This window comes from Caretta caretta, chromosome 15, assembly GCF_965140235.1.
Source record: "Caretta caretta isolate rCarCar2 chromosome 15, rCarCar1.hap1, whole genome shotgun sequence".
In the NCBI taxonomy this organism is placed as follows: Eukaryota; Metazoa; Chordata; order Testudines; family Cheloniidae; genus Caretta; species Caretta caretta.
The window spans coordinates 12,054,783-12,071,291 of NC_134220.1; the positions used below are offsets into that span (position 1 = coordinate 12,054,783).

The 16,509-nt window shown below is 45.7% G+C and overlaps 1 protein-coding gene across 1 annotated transcript in view; it reads left to right on the plus strand.

The window, feature by feature from the left end:
- LOC125623242 (sodium/glucose cotransporter 1-like) overlaps window positions 1-16,509 on the plus strand; it is a 59,592-nt gene that overhangs the window by 19,015 nt on the left and 24,068 nt on the right. The window contains exons 6-10 of the mRNA XM_048822307.2: window positions 3,721-3,826; window positions 4,044-4,124; window positions 5,105-5,325; window positions 6,274-6,409; window positions 7,584-7,691. Of these exons, the coding sequence (XP_048678264.1) occupies window positions 3,721-3,826; window positions 4,044-4,124; window positions 5,105-5,325; window positions 6,274-6,409; window positions 7,584-7,691 (652 nt within the window). The remainder of the gene's footprint in view (window positions 1-3,720; window positions 3,827-4,043; window positions 4,125-5,104; window positions 5,326-6,273; window positions 6,410-7,583; window positions 7,692-16,509) is intronic.

Genomic DNA, 16,509 nt, shown 5'->3' on the forward strand with positions numbered 1-16,509 from the left:
ATGTAGGGTATAATGGAATATGACATCTGATTTGATTGGGTAGGCTGGGGTTACTGCTGCAGGCAGAGGACCTTAAAAGTGCCTACAGAGTGGTTGAAGAACAGCTCACCACAGCAAATCAAGGCACTCTGGTTGGTCCTAATAAGTGTAGACTGGAACAAGAGGGTCCACAAGAATAGCTTTGGGTATTTAAGAGGGCAAATCTGGTTTTTGGGGTTACCCCTCTGCATCTCCTTATCTGAGCCTGCCTGAAGAGGGTGACTGGGAAGGTTATTACCTGGAATGTGATGGCTCATGGTTGCACAACTTTTGGGAAAGTCCTAAGTGAGCGTTGTTTGTGGCAGCTGGTAGAAGTAAGAAAAAGTAGGGACAGAAAACAGGTTCTCTGGGAGGAAGGTTAATATCAGAGCTGCTACCTGATACCACCAGAAGACCTGGAGGAGCAGGGTCTTGTCAGGGAAAAAGCTGAGATGAGGAGGAAAGTTCAGATGGGGAGGGAAATACACCTAATGTCCCTTGACCAATATAGAAGCATTAATCTTTGTAGATGAGCATATTGGAATATGAACACAGGTGATTTCATCATTCTGCTTGCTAAGAGGGTTAAAATAGCGGGCAGGGTTGTATCATCTTAATCAGGGAGATTTTAATTAATGTGTTACAAATGACTGTTGAAAAAGATGCTTAGAATGCTCTCCCCAAAGACTATAGATTAGGGAGAACGTTGTTTAACAACACTGTGAATATTCTCCATCCAGGACTAACTGGAATAACACCCGTAGCTGATATTAATCAGTCTCTGGGAGAGCATCCCATGAACTACCATGAGTGGTTATCCTCTGTATGGGAATGAAATAGGGTGGTTCATAATTGGCAGACCAACACCCCCTATGCAAAGCTTTTAATTAGTAATTCTGTTTTGGGAATTAAGAATATGGGGGAGTTGGTAGCTTCCAAGGGGGGCTGGCTTTTGATGAAGTTCTCAGTTTAATGATCAAAGCACATCAGGGCATTGTGGCTGCCAAGGCTGAAGCTGAAATAAAGTATAAGGTCACAATGATGCCCAGTGCAGTTCATATTTGTATCTCCACAGTATCTTGTATCGTGGGTGCCTGTTTTACATGCTGGTTCTTCATTTACATCACTTGTACATGTGATTGTTGGGGTTTTGCTCAATGTGCAACATTCTATGTTCCATGGTTTCTCTACTGCAGAAGTTCCCTTCCTTTTGGGGGCAGAGTTCCTCCCCTGTGTGATGCACCAGTGATGGGCTCCCCTTTTTCCATGTCCCTTGCAGAATTGCTACCGTCTCTCCTTTTTCTTGCCCATTTTCTGCCTCTTTTCTCTTTTGTTTCTGTTCTGTGTATTTTTTGTCCTCCCCTCTCCCATCTTGTTTTGTGGCTCCCTGGGAAACTCCGTGCTGTCAGGGTTGACTCCATGGGGCTCCCATAACCAAGATGAGTTCTGCAGAAGCAGAGTAGAGACGCTTAAGTCAGTTGGCTGCTGCATGAGCCTACAGCTCTGTGCGAGCTGTTGCCATGGTAGCTTTCAGGGAGCTGAAAACCATTAGTGCTTCTTCCATCGCTGTCACCAGTGGAGCTGTACCCATGGTAGAAGGGGGGGGCAGTTTTAAGAAAATCGTCTAGTGTAGGCAAGGCACTGGTGACCAGTAACTGATTACATTAAGACTAGGTGTCTGGGGAAACAAGTACCTGGCTGCTCCCCCGTCATCTGAAGGAATTTAAAACCCAAGTCTGTGAATGCAGTGCAAGTGTTCCTTGGAATTCTTTAGATGTAATGGAAGTTGTAAAAGGACACTCATGTCATTAATAGTTTTGCCTAGTGGTTCTTGAATGATGTGTGCCTAGCTCTAGAGTGAGTTTTTTGCATGGAGAAGGTTTAGTACATTCAGAGATATAACGTTTTAATGGTATCCATAACAAGGAAACATTAGCAGTAAATAATGTAACTGGGAGGTAGAAGAGGTGAACTTGGAAGGCGATTCAGTAAATCCAAGGAGTTTACATATTGCTCAGGATGTTAAATAATTAACTACGTTTTAAACCTCAAACTTTGGGGCATAAGATGATCAGCTGTGAGGGTCAGGAATGAATCGTCTCCCATAGAGAGCAGCACGGGCTCATAGTTAGCCTGTGGGATTACGCTTTCTGAATTCCTGCATCTTAACCCAGCCCCAGCCTCCATGGCCACAGATGGTGAAAGCAGGGATGGAATTCGTTGGTGGGACCAGGCATACGTTTCACACCCTGTGTGGTACACAGTTCAGCTTCACAATGCCTCTGCATGTGGCTGGTGGTGGGAGCAGGGCTGGAGGATCTGCAGCTGCACAGGCCTCCTCCTTGCCCGGAAGGCAGAAGGGGTGAAGGGGCAGGGTGTTGAGGTGGTGACAGTCTCAAGGTGGAGTTTCCTCAGTGGCCTGGGGGAGAGGTTTTCTTCCTCCAGCATCTGCCCAGCTACTCAGGCTGAGTGCTGTGGAATGGATTTGCCTCTTTATATTTTTGCTTTAGTTTTCTTGTCTATAAAATGCGGAGGATGATACTCAGTTTCCTGGCTGACTGGGGAGTCATGAGGATATGTTACTTACTGATTGTAAAGGGCTTGAAAGGTAAAATGTGCTAAGTAGTGTTATGTACAGCATGGCACAATTAGCCAGATGCATGACTTCTATATTACCTCTCTCCTTGTGGCAGAATACCTGACTAGATGCGCTCCCTATGTTCCTTGAATAAATGTTTGCCCTAAAGCCTAGTAGAGCTGAGGACTAAATATCCCTCTTACGCCTTGTCTGCCCTGGGATTTTAGGGTGAGGTTTTCAAAAGCTCCTAAGTGATTTAGGAGCACAAATTCAGTGAGATGACTTTTAATGGCATATATGCTCCTAAGGCATGTAGGCACTATGGAAAATCCCCACCCCCCAGACACTCCCCCCTTTGCAGTGGTGCAGCATGCTGCACTGTTGCAAACCCCTAATAGAGATAGAAATTACACTGATGAGGCATGAATTGGTTACCCTGATTTCAAATTATCTCTACTTTAGGGGGTTTCCTTGGTGCAAATGTGTTGGTAACTAAAATCCCAGGCCGTATTCACGAAGTTGAAAATCCATGTCATTACAAGAGCTAATTGTTTCTCCAGCTGGCCTGTTGAATGCTAATTACTTTGACAGATATTCATGGAATTTGTGTAAAATAAGGTGTCATCTTTGATTTCTGTTTGTCCTCAACTAGGCAGACCAGTCATACCAAGCATCTGTGTTGCACTGGAAAGGTGAGCCTGGAAGAATGGCATTGAGCAAAGACCTAAATAAAGACAAAAGAGTTTTTAAATAAAACTCTTCCTGGATATAATGCAAAGGTTATCAAAAGACTTGGATGGTCTGGGATTTAAGAACTTTGTGGAACTGTTTCCCTATACATAAATTCACAGGCCTGGAGAGGTGGGTAGCCAGATTTGGCTAGGATGGATCACTGACAGATTTCTGGAAACCATTGTAAAAACTGCAGAAACAAAGACGTGAACTTCAAAAATCCACTGGCAGTTAAAATAAAGCAGATCTTTGTCAAGGAGACAGGACCAGTCTTTATTTTGCATGTGCTTTTATTCTTTTGTGCAGTGCTTGGGGGAGTGGGGGGAAAGAGATGCTATCAGTAGAGATGATATCTTAAGCATTCCCTAAACTGTCATCTTTCCTTTTATTAGGCAGACATGTTCTCTGGAGCTATATTTATCCAAATGGCCATGGGGCTAAACCTTTATTTGGCCATAATCATACTGCTGGGTGTTACTGGTCTTTACACGATCACAGGTGAGTTTGTGGAACAGATTGATAAATTAAAAACAAGTTAAAAGGGGATCCAGAAAGATGAAAATGGAAGTGGGGAGTAAGAGGGTAAAAATGAGAGCACGAAAGGGGAGAGGGGTGTGTGTGTGAGTGAGACAGAGAAGGAAACAAAGAGAGGTGATTCCCACTAAGGCATTAGCACAGGGGCTCTCATATTTTTCTGGCTTTTCTTTGCCTTTAGGTGGCCTTGCTGCCGTGATTTACACAGACACCTTACAGACCATCATCATGCTGGTGGGATCCTTTATTCTCACAGGATTTGGTAAGTAAATCTGATGAACGAGAGCTGGAATGATCAGTTGCAGCCCCCAGTGTCCTGTGGAAATGAATCCAGCACTGTGGAGTCCTGACAGGTTAACAGCTGAGGCGCTCCAATTGCTTCATGTATTTGCTGGGGGAAAGGGGAAGGCCGCATTGCTAAGCCCTCCTGTCATCCCGACCATTGCACCTTCAACACATCCAGGAATGCATAATATTAAAGTAGGACCAAGATTCTGAGTCTGTGGTCCATGGACCTCTGGTGCTAACTGGGGAGCTGGTTGGTCATATGGTATGGCTGCGCCTTGTTTCCAGCTGCTAAATTGCATGACGAAAGCTCAAATACATTAAATATTTATGCAGGTTCTGTAGTTACCATAAGGATGACATAGAGTGGCAGAGGAGGTGGGCCGCGTGATTGTGAATAGGAGGCTGGGTGTCCACAAGATCACAAAGATACTAAAATGCAGTCCACCTGTGACACAGAACCCTAGTATTTAGGGATCAACCTACAAAATTAATCAAGAGGAGGTAGTAAAGGCAGGGAGCCCTGTGAGGCTGTAATTTCCTCTCCCTTACCTTGTAGCTTCTTACTGCTTGGTCTTCCTCTTTGGAAGCTTTTCACTGAAATGAAGTTGTCCCCCTGCTTCACAATAAACATTTCAGATTGACTTCATCTGGTGGACTCTGTCTCTGGTCGTTACCTGGGTCAGGCAGCCTGGAGATATTATACCTACATTATACTTTCTGGCAAGGTGTAAGCAGGCATCTGAGGCATGGGAAGGACAGTGGAGTATAAAGGAATCTTTAGAAGGAAAGCCACTGTGGTTCCTTGCTTTTGAGATTGTTCATAGCACATACTTTGATGTCTTCTGACAGTGTTGATCTCTGTTGGGCAGATTTGTCACACGGATAGCATGGAGTTTTCTCCTGGGGCTCTTCCACTCCATCAGGAATTTCAAGCATCTTTACATTGTTTTTCAGCATTTGCCAAAGTAGGAGGATATGAGGCCTTTAAGGAGAAATATATGAAAGCAATTCCAGGAAACACCTCATATGGAAATATTAACATTGATCCAAAATGCTACACCCCTCGGGAAGATTCTTTCCACATCTTCCGAGACCCAATCACTGGAGACCTGCCATGGCCGGGGCTTACCTTTGGCTTGAGCATCCTCGCTTTGTGGTACTGGTGCACAGATCAGGTAGTGTAAAGGCAACAATTGGAATTTCAGAGCATTCTAAAATCTGCAGTGTAGTTGGACTGATCTCTCTCTCACCCCACCCCCCATGCCTTTATCTCCTTAAGGGAAGGTGATTTTTCTCTATAGCTTTTAAATGCTCAGCCCTTTCTATGTTAAGTCAATGGGGTGTGTGTGTGTTCCTTTACTACCCTTTTGATGTCATGCTGAGCATATGTTCTGTGTGATGCTTTTCTCCCTTTCTTGTGATCTAGTTTTCAAATGTGCGCATCTTAGTAGGATATCAATATAAATATAATGACCTTTATCAATCCTGGTATAGACCTGGCTTTCCATCCAGCTGTACTAGGTGTATCTTGTATGTGTGCTGCTGCAATCTCCTTGCATAAACAATGCTGGGCAGATGGTCTGTGTATGTCAGTCCGTCCGTGCTAGGCTGGGGGACTGTCCATCTGTTTCCTTTCCGTTTCTTCTCCTTAGGTCAATGGTCCTTCCAGTCTCCAAAAATGATCAAAGTGGTATGTTTCAGAAGGAGAATGTACTACTGTAATGTTGCAGTATTGCATACCATGTATGAGTTGGGGGGAATTCTTCCAGCCCCCAGCTGGTGATCAGATTGAAAGTCCTTATAATTTGTATCCTAGCTAGTGTAACTGTGTCTGCTGTTCTTATTCATTTAAATGTCTAATACTTTTGAAACTTCCTAAGCTTCTTGGTTCAATAATATCCTGTGGCAGGGAGTCTCACAGGTTAAACATACCCTGGACAAAAGTGTTTTCTTTTATCCATTTAGGTTTGTTCTAAGGCCTTCAAGTGCTCTTTTGTTTTTCTAATTATGGGAAAGGGCAAATTGGAACACAGTTTAAAGAGTCTCATTTGTGCCTTGGTGTGCCCGGCATCGTATGTGGGTGACAAAGCTGGAGTCATTCACATCTACTGTCTCATTGACAGGTTATTGTTCAACGATGCCTCTCAGCCAAGAACATGTCCCATGTGAAGGCCGGCTGTGTCATGTGTGGGTACCTGAAGCTGCTGCCCATGTTTGTGATGGTGATGCCTGGGATGATCAGTCGAATTCTGTACACAGGTAAGACCTAGTACTGTAGCCTCCTCATTCTCTTCTCACTCCTCTTCCAGCCCCACTCTGTGGCGGTTCAATGACAAGACAGCACAGAGCTGTAAGCAAGCAAGCAAGCTGGTCTGCTAACGGGCTTCTGCCTGTCAGCTTTCCACCTTCCCCCTTTATTCTTTCTCTCCCCCCGCGCATTACATTCTCCAACAGATAAAAGGAATACACTGGCTTTGTTTAACATTCTTATTTACCAATTTCTATCTACCGCATTCCTTGCTCTCGGGCCTCGAGCCCAGTCCTGAGAGGCTTCCCACGGTTCATGTCATCTGGGCGAGATTCCAAGGTTCATGCCCTTGAGAGGAGCTGTGTGTGCACAGGTCCAGCACAACACTCCGGGTGTGCCCTGAATGTTGCCAAGCGCATGAACCTTGTATGAATCCTACACCACTCAGTTTTCTCTTCACTGTTTCCCCTTCCCCCACTCCTTCAGCCCCTCTCCTCACCCAAAACACATGCACACACCAGCTGCTCCCACAAAATAAGAAGCTATTGCTCTTTCTCCATCCCCTGCTCAGGGCTCCACTGTCCCTGGTGCAGAACTGGTGTCGCTGAGTCTCTCTCTCTCCTGCCCTCTTCGTTCCTGCTCCACCTGAGTGGGGGGGAAACACTCCTGTCTGTGAGTGACGTTTCGCTGGCGCAGAGGGAGTCGTGCCTGGATCCCACAGAGGAGTGTTCCCAGATCACGGAAATGCCTGTGAGTTGCAGGCTGCCAGAGCTCAGTGTGAGCTCAGGACCAGTTGTTTTTTCCCCTCTTCGATGAGCTGTGTGTACAATAACAAAGGAGAGCAGGTGACTCTGAGCAGGAGAGGGCCTTTCAGAGCACACGCTAACTTTGCCTTGGCCCCTGAGCCCCGATTTTGCAGTCCTCGCATGATTCAGTCCCGACCTCCTGTGCAGTTCTGCAAATGCAGTTTTGGTGGCTTGACCTCAGCACCATCATCACTGTTCTCCGGCTAGGAAAGAGGTGATGCAGGAATGGAATTCCTTCCCACAGCTGCGGAGTCAAGGGTGAGATCAGGCAAATAAATCCAGTGGTTTAGCATGGAGATGGGTTTGGGAACTTCTCTTGATTTATGGGTAACTTGCTGGTATGACTCCAGCTAACCCTGTCTTGTTATCTTTTTCTCAGATATGGTGGCTTGTGTCGTGCCTTCAATATGTGAGAGCTACTGTGGCACCAAAGTTGGCTGTTCAAACATTGCTTATCCAAAAATGGTGGTGGACCTTATGCCGAATGGTAAGATAGTGTTTTTGTGGGAAAGACATGGATGGCATATTAATAGAAGCTGGATGTCGTGGGGGAGAGATGTCCCAGAGCTGGAATTCGGCTACCAGAACTAGGGACCTGCATTCTCATTTAGTCTGATTTGACATCATTAATGTACTGCAGCACTTTCTTGAGTTATCAGGGCTCAGCTATCGTAGGCCCTAGATCATTCCAGTATACACAGTATATTCCTATACATGCTGTCATAAATATAAAGGGAAGGGTAACCACCTTTCTGTTTACAGTGCTATAAAATCCCTCCTGGCCAGAGGCAAAACCCTTTCACTTGTAAAGGGTTAAGAAGCTAAGGTAACCTAGCTGGCACCTGACCCAAAATGACCAATAAGGAGACAAGATACTTTCAAATCTGGAGGGGGGGAACAAAGAGTTAGTCTGTCTGTGCGATGCTTTTGCTGGGAACAGATCGGGAATGCAGACTTACAACTCCTGTTAAGTTAATAAGTAATCTAGCTAGAAATGCGTTAGATTTCCTTTTGTTTAATGGCTGGTTAAAATAACCTCTGCTGAATGGAGTGTATATTCCTGTTTTTGTGTCTCTTTGTAACTTAAGGTTTTGCCTAGAGGGATTCTCTGTGTTTTGAATCTGATTACCCTGTAAGGTATTTACCATCCTGATTTTACAGAGGTGATTCTTTTGCCTTTTCTCTAATTAAAATTCTTCTTTTAAGAACCTGTTTGATTTTTTATTGTTCTTAAGATCCAAGGGTTTGGGTCTGTGTTCACCTGTACAAATTGGTGAGGATTCTTATCAAGCCTTCCCTAGGAAAGGGGGTGTAGAGCTTGGGAGGATATTTGGGGGGAAGACGTCTCCAAATGGGCTCTTTCCCTGTTCTTTGTTTAACACGCTTGGTGGTGGCAGCAAAGGGTTCAAGGACAAGGCAAAGTTTGTACCTTGGGGAAGTTTTTAACTTAAGCTGGTAAAAATAAGCTTAGGGGGGTCTTTCATGCAGGTTCCCACATCTGTACCCTAGAGTTCAGAGTGGGGAAAGAACCTTGACATGGTGGCAGAGCGGTGGGATCATTTTGAACCAGAAGCACAGCAGGATTTTAAAAGGTTTTGTAAAAGGTGATTGCAACTGTAGAATCTGTCTCTATGCCTGCTGCTCTGTCCCCCAGGCAGAACAAAAGGATTTTTGTGTAGGCTGAGAACAGCTATCAGGGGGAAAAAAAGGTATCCGGTTACAGCACAGGAAAATTTTACAAGCCAGTTTTTTGTTTGTTTGTTTGTTTTATTTGTTTTTCTTTCTAACTCTTGGGTGTAAAGTTAGTTAAAAACAGAGAGGTTAGGATGACAGACTGCACTGTTCAACAGAAGTTGGAATTAACCAGATTTGAAGCTGAGGAAGAACAAAAGGAACATGAAAGACGGGTAGAACTCAGAAAGATGGAAATGGAGGGAAAAGAAAAAGAAATGGAGGCTGCCCACAGGAGAGAAATGGAGGCAATGGAAAAAGAAAAGGAGGAGAAGGAAAAAAAGAGGAAGCATGCACTGGAGATGGAGATGGCAAAGGCTCAGCAGAATATACCGAATAACCCTAACAATCCTTCCCCAACAAGCCACAAATGGGAGCGACTATGTCCACAGTATGATGAATCCAGTGATATTGCTGAATATTTTCTCACCTTTGAGAGACTGTGCACACCTCCATCAAATTCCTGAAGCTCACAAGATGACCACTTTGGTCACAAAATTGACTGGAAGAGCTCTGGACATATTCAATAAGATGCCTATTGATGAGGCTTCTGACTATAATAAATTCAAGGATTTGGTTTTAAAGCAATTTCAAGTTATACCTGAAACTTACAGAGTAAAATTTAGAGCCCTTAAGGGAGGATCTGGACTAAGTAATGTGGCTTATCTAAACCAGATGAGGGATCTGTTAAATAAATGGGTCAAAGGAAGGGGTGTAACTAGCTTTGAAGGAATGTGTGATTTGATGACTCAGGAGCAATTCCTGAATATGTCCAAGAAGGATATAAAACAGTGTTTATGGGATAAGAAAATGGACTCAGCAGAAAGTCTTGCTTCTTATGCTGATCAATACGAGCAGTCCCAGACCGCCAGAGAGGCGGGGCAAACTGGGACAAAACGGGTGGGGGGAGGAGAGAGAAACAACCCTGGTCGCAGTTCGAGCGGATACCAGAAGGGACACCCTCAGACCACACCCTACTACCGGGAGCAGCCCAAGGCCCCAGCTACACACCAAGGAACACTCCAGACACCTTTATCGTCCCGCCATACCGTTCTCCAGCAACTCACCTCGCCCCAGTGCCCCATCAGCTGGACGATATTTTAAATGTTACATTTAAATGTTTTAAATGTAACGAGCCGGGGTATGTAAAGGCCAACTGCCCCAAGAACCCCAACAGATTACAGTTCATTGCACCAGAATCAAACCAGAGGTCCTCAGGCCCAGATACCTCCCAGATACCCTCAGAGTGGAGGGAAACTGTGAATGTGGGTGGGAAGAAGGTCACAGCGTGGAGGGACACCGGAGCACAAGTGTCGGCTATCCATGCTTCCTTAGTGGACCCCAATTTAATCGACCCAGAGGTCCAAGTGACGATTTAACCCTTCAAGTCAAACTCTTTTGACTTGCCTACAGCCAAGTTGCCGGTCCAGTAGAAGGGCTGGTCAGGAACGTGGACTTCTGCAGTCTATGATGATTATCCCATCCCCACGCTGTTGGGGAATACTTGGCCAATCGTGTGAAGTCAGCCAAGAGGGTGGGAATGGTCACCTGCAGCCAGGCTAAGCAAGCTGTCACACCTAGCTCTGTTCCGGAAACTTCTACCAGGACCCGGTCAGAGGTGATGGAACTGGACCCCATGCCAACGTCTGCAACAGCAGTAGTGGATCCAGTCCCAGAGACCCAGACAGAGCCAGTCCCAGAACCGGAACTGGCAGAACAACCAGCACCAGAACTATTGCCAGCACTGAATCTAGTACTTGCAATCCCAACTCCAGAGGGCCCCACCAAACCTGGACCAGCAGCAGTGGATAACCCTACACAAGAGGCTTAGCCGGAGCCTGAACCCCCAACATAGTGCACCAATGGAGAGTGCCAGTCAACGGAAACAACCCCATCACCTGCATTGCTTCCAGAGGGACCAAGCCCAGGTCCACAATCCAATGAGGAACTGATGTCTCTAGCATCAAGGGAACAGTTCCAGACTGAACAGGAAGCAGTTGAAAGCCTCCAGAGAGCTTGGACGGCGGCATGGAGCAACCCACCGCCTCTCAGCTCTTCTGATCGATCCAGGTTTGTAGAAAGAGGACTTTTATACAAAGAAACTCTTTCTGGTGGACACCAGGAAGACTGACATCCTCAGAGACAGTTGGTAGTTCCCACTAAGTACCGGGTAAAGCTATTAAGCTTAGCCCACGATCATACTAGTGGCCATGCTGGGGTGAACAGAACCAAGGACCATTTGGGAAAGTCGTTCCACTGGGAGGGAATGGGCAAGGATGTTTCTACCTATGTCCAGTCTTGTGAGGTGTGCCAAAGAGTGGGAAAACCCCAAGATCAGGTCAAAACCCCTCTCCAGCCACTCCTCATCATTGAGGTTCCATTTCAGCAAGTAGCTGTGGATATTCTGGGTCCTTTTCCGAAAAAGACTCCCAGAGGAAAGCAGTACATACTGACTTTCATGAATTTTGCTATCCGATGGCCGGAAGCAGTAGCTCTGTACAACACTAGGGCTAAAAGTGTGTGTCAGGCACTAATGAACATTTTTGCCAGGGTAGGTTGGACCTCCGACATCCTTACAGATGCAGGAACTAAGTTCCTGGCAGGAACTATAGAAAGCCTTTGAGAAGCTCATGGGGTAAATCACTTGGTTGCCACCCCTTACCATCATCAAACAAATGGCCTGGTGGAGAAGTTTAATGGAACTTTGGGGGCCACAATACGTAAAGTTGTAAATGAGCACTCCAATGATTGGGACCTAGTGTTGCAGCAGTTGTTCTTTGTCTACAGAGCTGTACCCCATCCCAGTTTAGGGTTTTCACCGTTTGAACTTGTTTATGGCCATGAGGTTAAGGGGCCATTACAGTTGGTGAAGCAGCAATGGGAGGGGTTTACACCTTCCCCAGGAACTAACATTTTGGACTTTGTAACCAACCTACAAAACACCCTCCGAACCTCTTTAGCCCTTGCTAAAGAAAACCTAAAGAATGCTCAAAAAGAGCAAAAAGCCTGGTATAATAAACATGCCAGAGAGCGTTCCTTCAAAGTAGGGGACCAGGTCATGGTCTTAAAGGCACTCCAGGCCCATAAAAGGGAAGCGTCTTGGGAAGGGCCATTCACGATCCAAGAGTGCCTGGGAGCAGTTAATTATCTCATAGCATTGCCCACCTCCAGCCGAAAGCCTAAGGTGTACCATATTAATTCTCTAAAGCCCTTTTATTCCAAAGAATTAAAGGTTTTGTCAGTTTACAGCCCAGGGAGGAGATGATACTGAGTGGCCTGAAAGTGAATACTACTAATGGAAAAGTGATGGTGGTGTGGAATAGGTAAATCTCTCCATGGCCCTTGGGCGTATGCAGCGACAGCAGATCAAGGAGCTGTGCACTAGCTATGCGCCGACGTTCTCAGCCACCCCAGGACTGACCGAAGAGGCATACCACTCCATTGACACAGGTAATGCTCGCCCAATTATAGCCCAACCTTACTGGGTGTCTCCTCAAGCTAAAACTGCTATAGAACGGAAGATCCAAGATATGCTACAAATGGGTGTGATCCGCCCCTCTGGCAGTGCATGGGCATTTCCAGTGGTTCTAGTTCCCAAACCAGATGGGGAGATACGTTTTTGTGTGGACTACCGTAAGCTAAATGCTGTAACTCGCCCAGACAACTATCCAGTGGCGTGCACAGATGAACTACTGGAGAAACTGGGACGGGCCCAGTTCATCTCTACCTTGGACTTAACCAAGGGGTACTGGTAGGTACCGCTAGATGTATAGAAAGGTCAGCCTTCATCACACACGTTGGGCTGTATAAATTTAATGTGCTCCCTTTTGGGCTGCAGAATGCACCCGCCACCTTCCAAAAACTTGTAGATGGTCTTCTAGTGTGATTGGAAGAATAAGCAGTCGCCTACTTTGATGATGTGGCCATATTTTCGGATTCCTGGGCAGAACACCTGGAACATCTACAAAAAGTCTTTGAGTGCATAAGGCAGGCAGGACTAACTGTTTAGGCCTATTTGACACTTCTTAGCCTTAACAGAGTGACTTACCTTGGACACCAGGTGGGTCAAGGAACTATCAACCCCCTACAGGCCAAAGTGGATGCTATCCGAAAGTAGCCTGTCACAAAGTCAAAGAAACAGGTCCAATCCTTCTTAGGCTTGGCCGGCTATTACAGGCAATTTGTACTGCAATACAGCCAAATCGCCGCCCCACTGACAGACCTAACCAAAAAGAAACAGCCAAATGCAGTTCAGTGGACTGAAGAGTGTCAGAAGGCCTTTAACCAGCTTAAAGCGACACTCATGTCTGACCCTGTGCTAAGGGCCCCAGACTTTGACAAACCGTTCCTAGTAACCATGTCCGAGCGTGGTGTGGGAGCAGTCTTAATGCAGGAAGTACTGAATCAAGAGTTCCATCCTGTCGTGTTTTTCTCAGCAAGAAGCTGTCTAAGAGAGAAAGTCACTGGTCAATCAATGAAAAGGAATGTTACGCCATTGTCTATGCTCTGGAAAAGTTACGCCCATATGTTTGGGGATGGTGTTTCCACCTGCAAACCGACCATGCTGCGCTACAGTGGCTTCACACCGCCAAGAGAAATAACAAAAAATTTATTCAGTGGAGTTTAGCTCTCCAAAATTTTGATTTCAATATACAACACATCTCAGGAGCTTCTAACAAAGTGGCTGATGCACTCTCCCATGAAAGTTTCCCAGAATCAACTGGTCCAAATCATCCTTAAGATGTGAAAAATATTGTTAGTCTTTATACAGTTAGTAGTATATTTAGAGATGCATGTGTCTTATTAACTCTGTTTTCCCTTAGAGCTCCAGGAAGAAATCACAGCCAGTGTTTCACCCTATCTGTGATTGGGGGGGCATGTCATAAATATAAAGGGAAGGGTAACCACCTTTCTGTTTACAGTGCTATAAAATCCCTCCTGGCCAGAGGCAAACCCTTTCACCTGTAAAGGGTTAAGAAGCTAAGGTAACCTAGCTGGCACCTGACCCAAAATGACCAATGAGGAGACAAGATACTTTCAAATCTGGAGGGGGGGAACAAAGAGTTTGTCTGTCTGTGTGATGCTTTTGCTGGGAACAGATCGGGAATGCAGACTTACAACTTCTGTTAAATTAGTAAGTAATCTAGCTAGAAATGCGTTAGATTTCCTTTTGTTTAATGGCTGGTAAAATAAGCTGTGCTGGATGGAATGTATATTCCTGTTTTTGTGTCTCTTTGTAACTTAAGGTTTTGCCTAGAGGGATTCTCTGTGTTTTGAATCTGATTACCCTGTAAGGTATTTACCATCCTAATTTTACAGAGGTGATTCTTTTACCTTTTCTTTAATTAAAATTCTTCTTTTAAGAACCTGATTGATTTTTTATTGTTCTTAAGATCCAAGGGTTTGGGTCTGTGTTCACCTGTACAAATTGGTGAGGATTCTTATCAAGCCTTCCCCAGGAAAGGGGGTGTAGAGCTTGGGGGGATATTTTGGGGGAAGACGTCTCCAAATGGGCTCTTTCCCTGTTCTTTGTTTAACACGTTTGATGGTGGCAGCATAGGGTTCAAGGACAAGGCAAAGTTTGTACCTTGGGGAAGTTTTTAACCTAAGCTGGTAAAAATAAGCTTAGGGGGTCTTTCATGCAGGTCCCCACATCTGTACCCTAGAGTTCAGAGTGGGGAAAGAACCTTAACACGTGCCGTGTGTTATGTCATAGATGCCAGATTGTTACAGACTAGCGGTGACAATCTTGCTTATTTACAAACATGAGCCAATAAGATGCTGCCAGCGTTAGCCTTGTGAGAGGGGTAAATCTGGCCTACAGTTGCCAGCTACTAAGAAGTTGCCTCTGCCAGAATCTCTGTGTTGAGGGATGTACTTGCAGTTCCTCTGCTAACCTCCCTGGGCTGAGTAGAGAAAGTACAGCCTTTCTGGTGCACAGCCATTGGTACATGATAAGGCCTATTCAATTTTGCAGAACAATGCACCTCTGGAGGGAGATAGGTAAACATACAGCGAAAAATGAGAAGCTTCTGCAGCCAAGTATAAGCCTTCATGTTATGCCCATGGTTTCCAAATGGACCACTAAGAAGGGATGGGTTTGTGCAGACTTAGGCCACAGCCAGGAGGGCTGCTTCTCAGCTGTCTGCATTAGGAAAAGCTACTTGAGGGAGGCTGCTTGTGCAGAACTCAGCCTGAGGTCTGTTTCCCTCACTTCTCACTGGCAAGAGTCTCTCACTTGGAAAAGTAGCATCATTCCTGGAAGAGGAGCTGGGAGAGCCAAGCCCCATACACATGGGGCCTTTGCTTTACCTGGCCTATGAGTTTGGCAGATTTTAGAAGGGTACAGCAGGGAAGGTTTGAGAACTCAGTGCGTGCTGAGAAGACTGCCCCTCTCTGGGAAGAGACTGCTAGACAGTGATGCTGGCAGGTTTGGCCTCAGACCACTAAGGAGAAGAGTTACAAGAGACATGAGCTGAAGAAGTAGCCAGCTAGACCCAGGGATGTGAGCACAGAAGGCAAAGGGAAAGATGGCCAAGGAAACATGAGAGTAGGAAGGCCTGTACAGAGAAGGGACAGATAGTTGCCCTGACAAAAGATAGCATCTGGAGTTAAACACAGTAAAAGGCAGCAGGGCTTTGTGGAGGGTGGAGGATGTGTAATGCCAAGGTGAAAAGCTTGGCTTCCAATGAGATCCAAAGCCTAGACCTATCAACTGAAGCAGCAGCTGCCACCCATCAGCAACTCAGTGGGGACCTGCCATTTCTCTCAGATAAGAGAAATGATCATCCATTGCATCCGAGCCTCATTTGTGTTAAGGAAAAGTTAGCACATGTGACTCCATTTTGGTTTGGGGCCCACCTTTGTTTAAATGCCAGCACATCATACACCAGGAGGAGTGATCCTTAGATACTGAATCCCTGTGAAAATCCTCCTCCTTGTCTCCAGCCTGCCTTGACTCCCAGTATCTGTTTTTTGTTAGTCTCTAACTCCCTGTCTCTTTGCCTTGATGTGAGGCCTCCCATTCTGATAATAAAAGTTACTGATGCATGGCTTTAGGACCATGCTGTGTAATTAACATACTGGTATAGCACGAGGAATGCACCAAGCAGGGATAGGTGGTAGATAAGACAAGGGTTTGTTTATTGGCTAAGGTTTCCGATGCCCAAGGGCAACATGCTTTGCTAAAAAGTGTATAACCTTTGTATAATCTGTATTCAGGTTCCCCCCCCGGCTAGCAGGGGGGCACCACGCTCGAGTGTAATAAACTTAGTGTCTTTTGGGAACTCTGCAGTTGTGGACTTTGTTTCTGTGCCTCAGCCTAGATTCGAACTGTGCGTGTCCTATCAGGTATAATTCGCAGCATTGGTGTGCGTGTCCTACCAGGTGTAATTCGTAGCATTGGTGTGCGTGTCCTACCAGGTGTAATTCGTAGCATTGGTGTGCGTGTCCTACCAGGTGTAATTCGTAGCATTTGTGTGCATGTCCTACAAGGTATAATTCGCAGCAGTTGTATGCATGTCCTACCAGGTGTAATTCGTAACATTTGTGAGCTAGGGGCGAAAAGGTAGAGT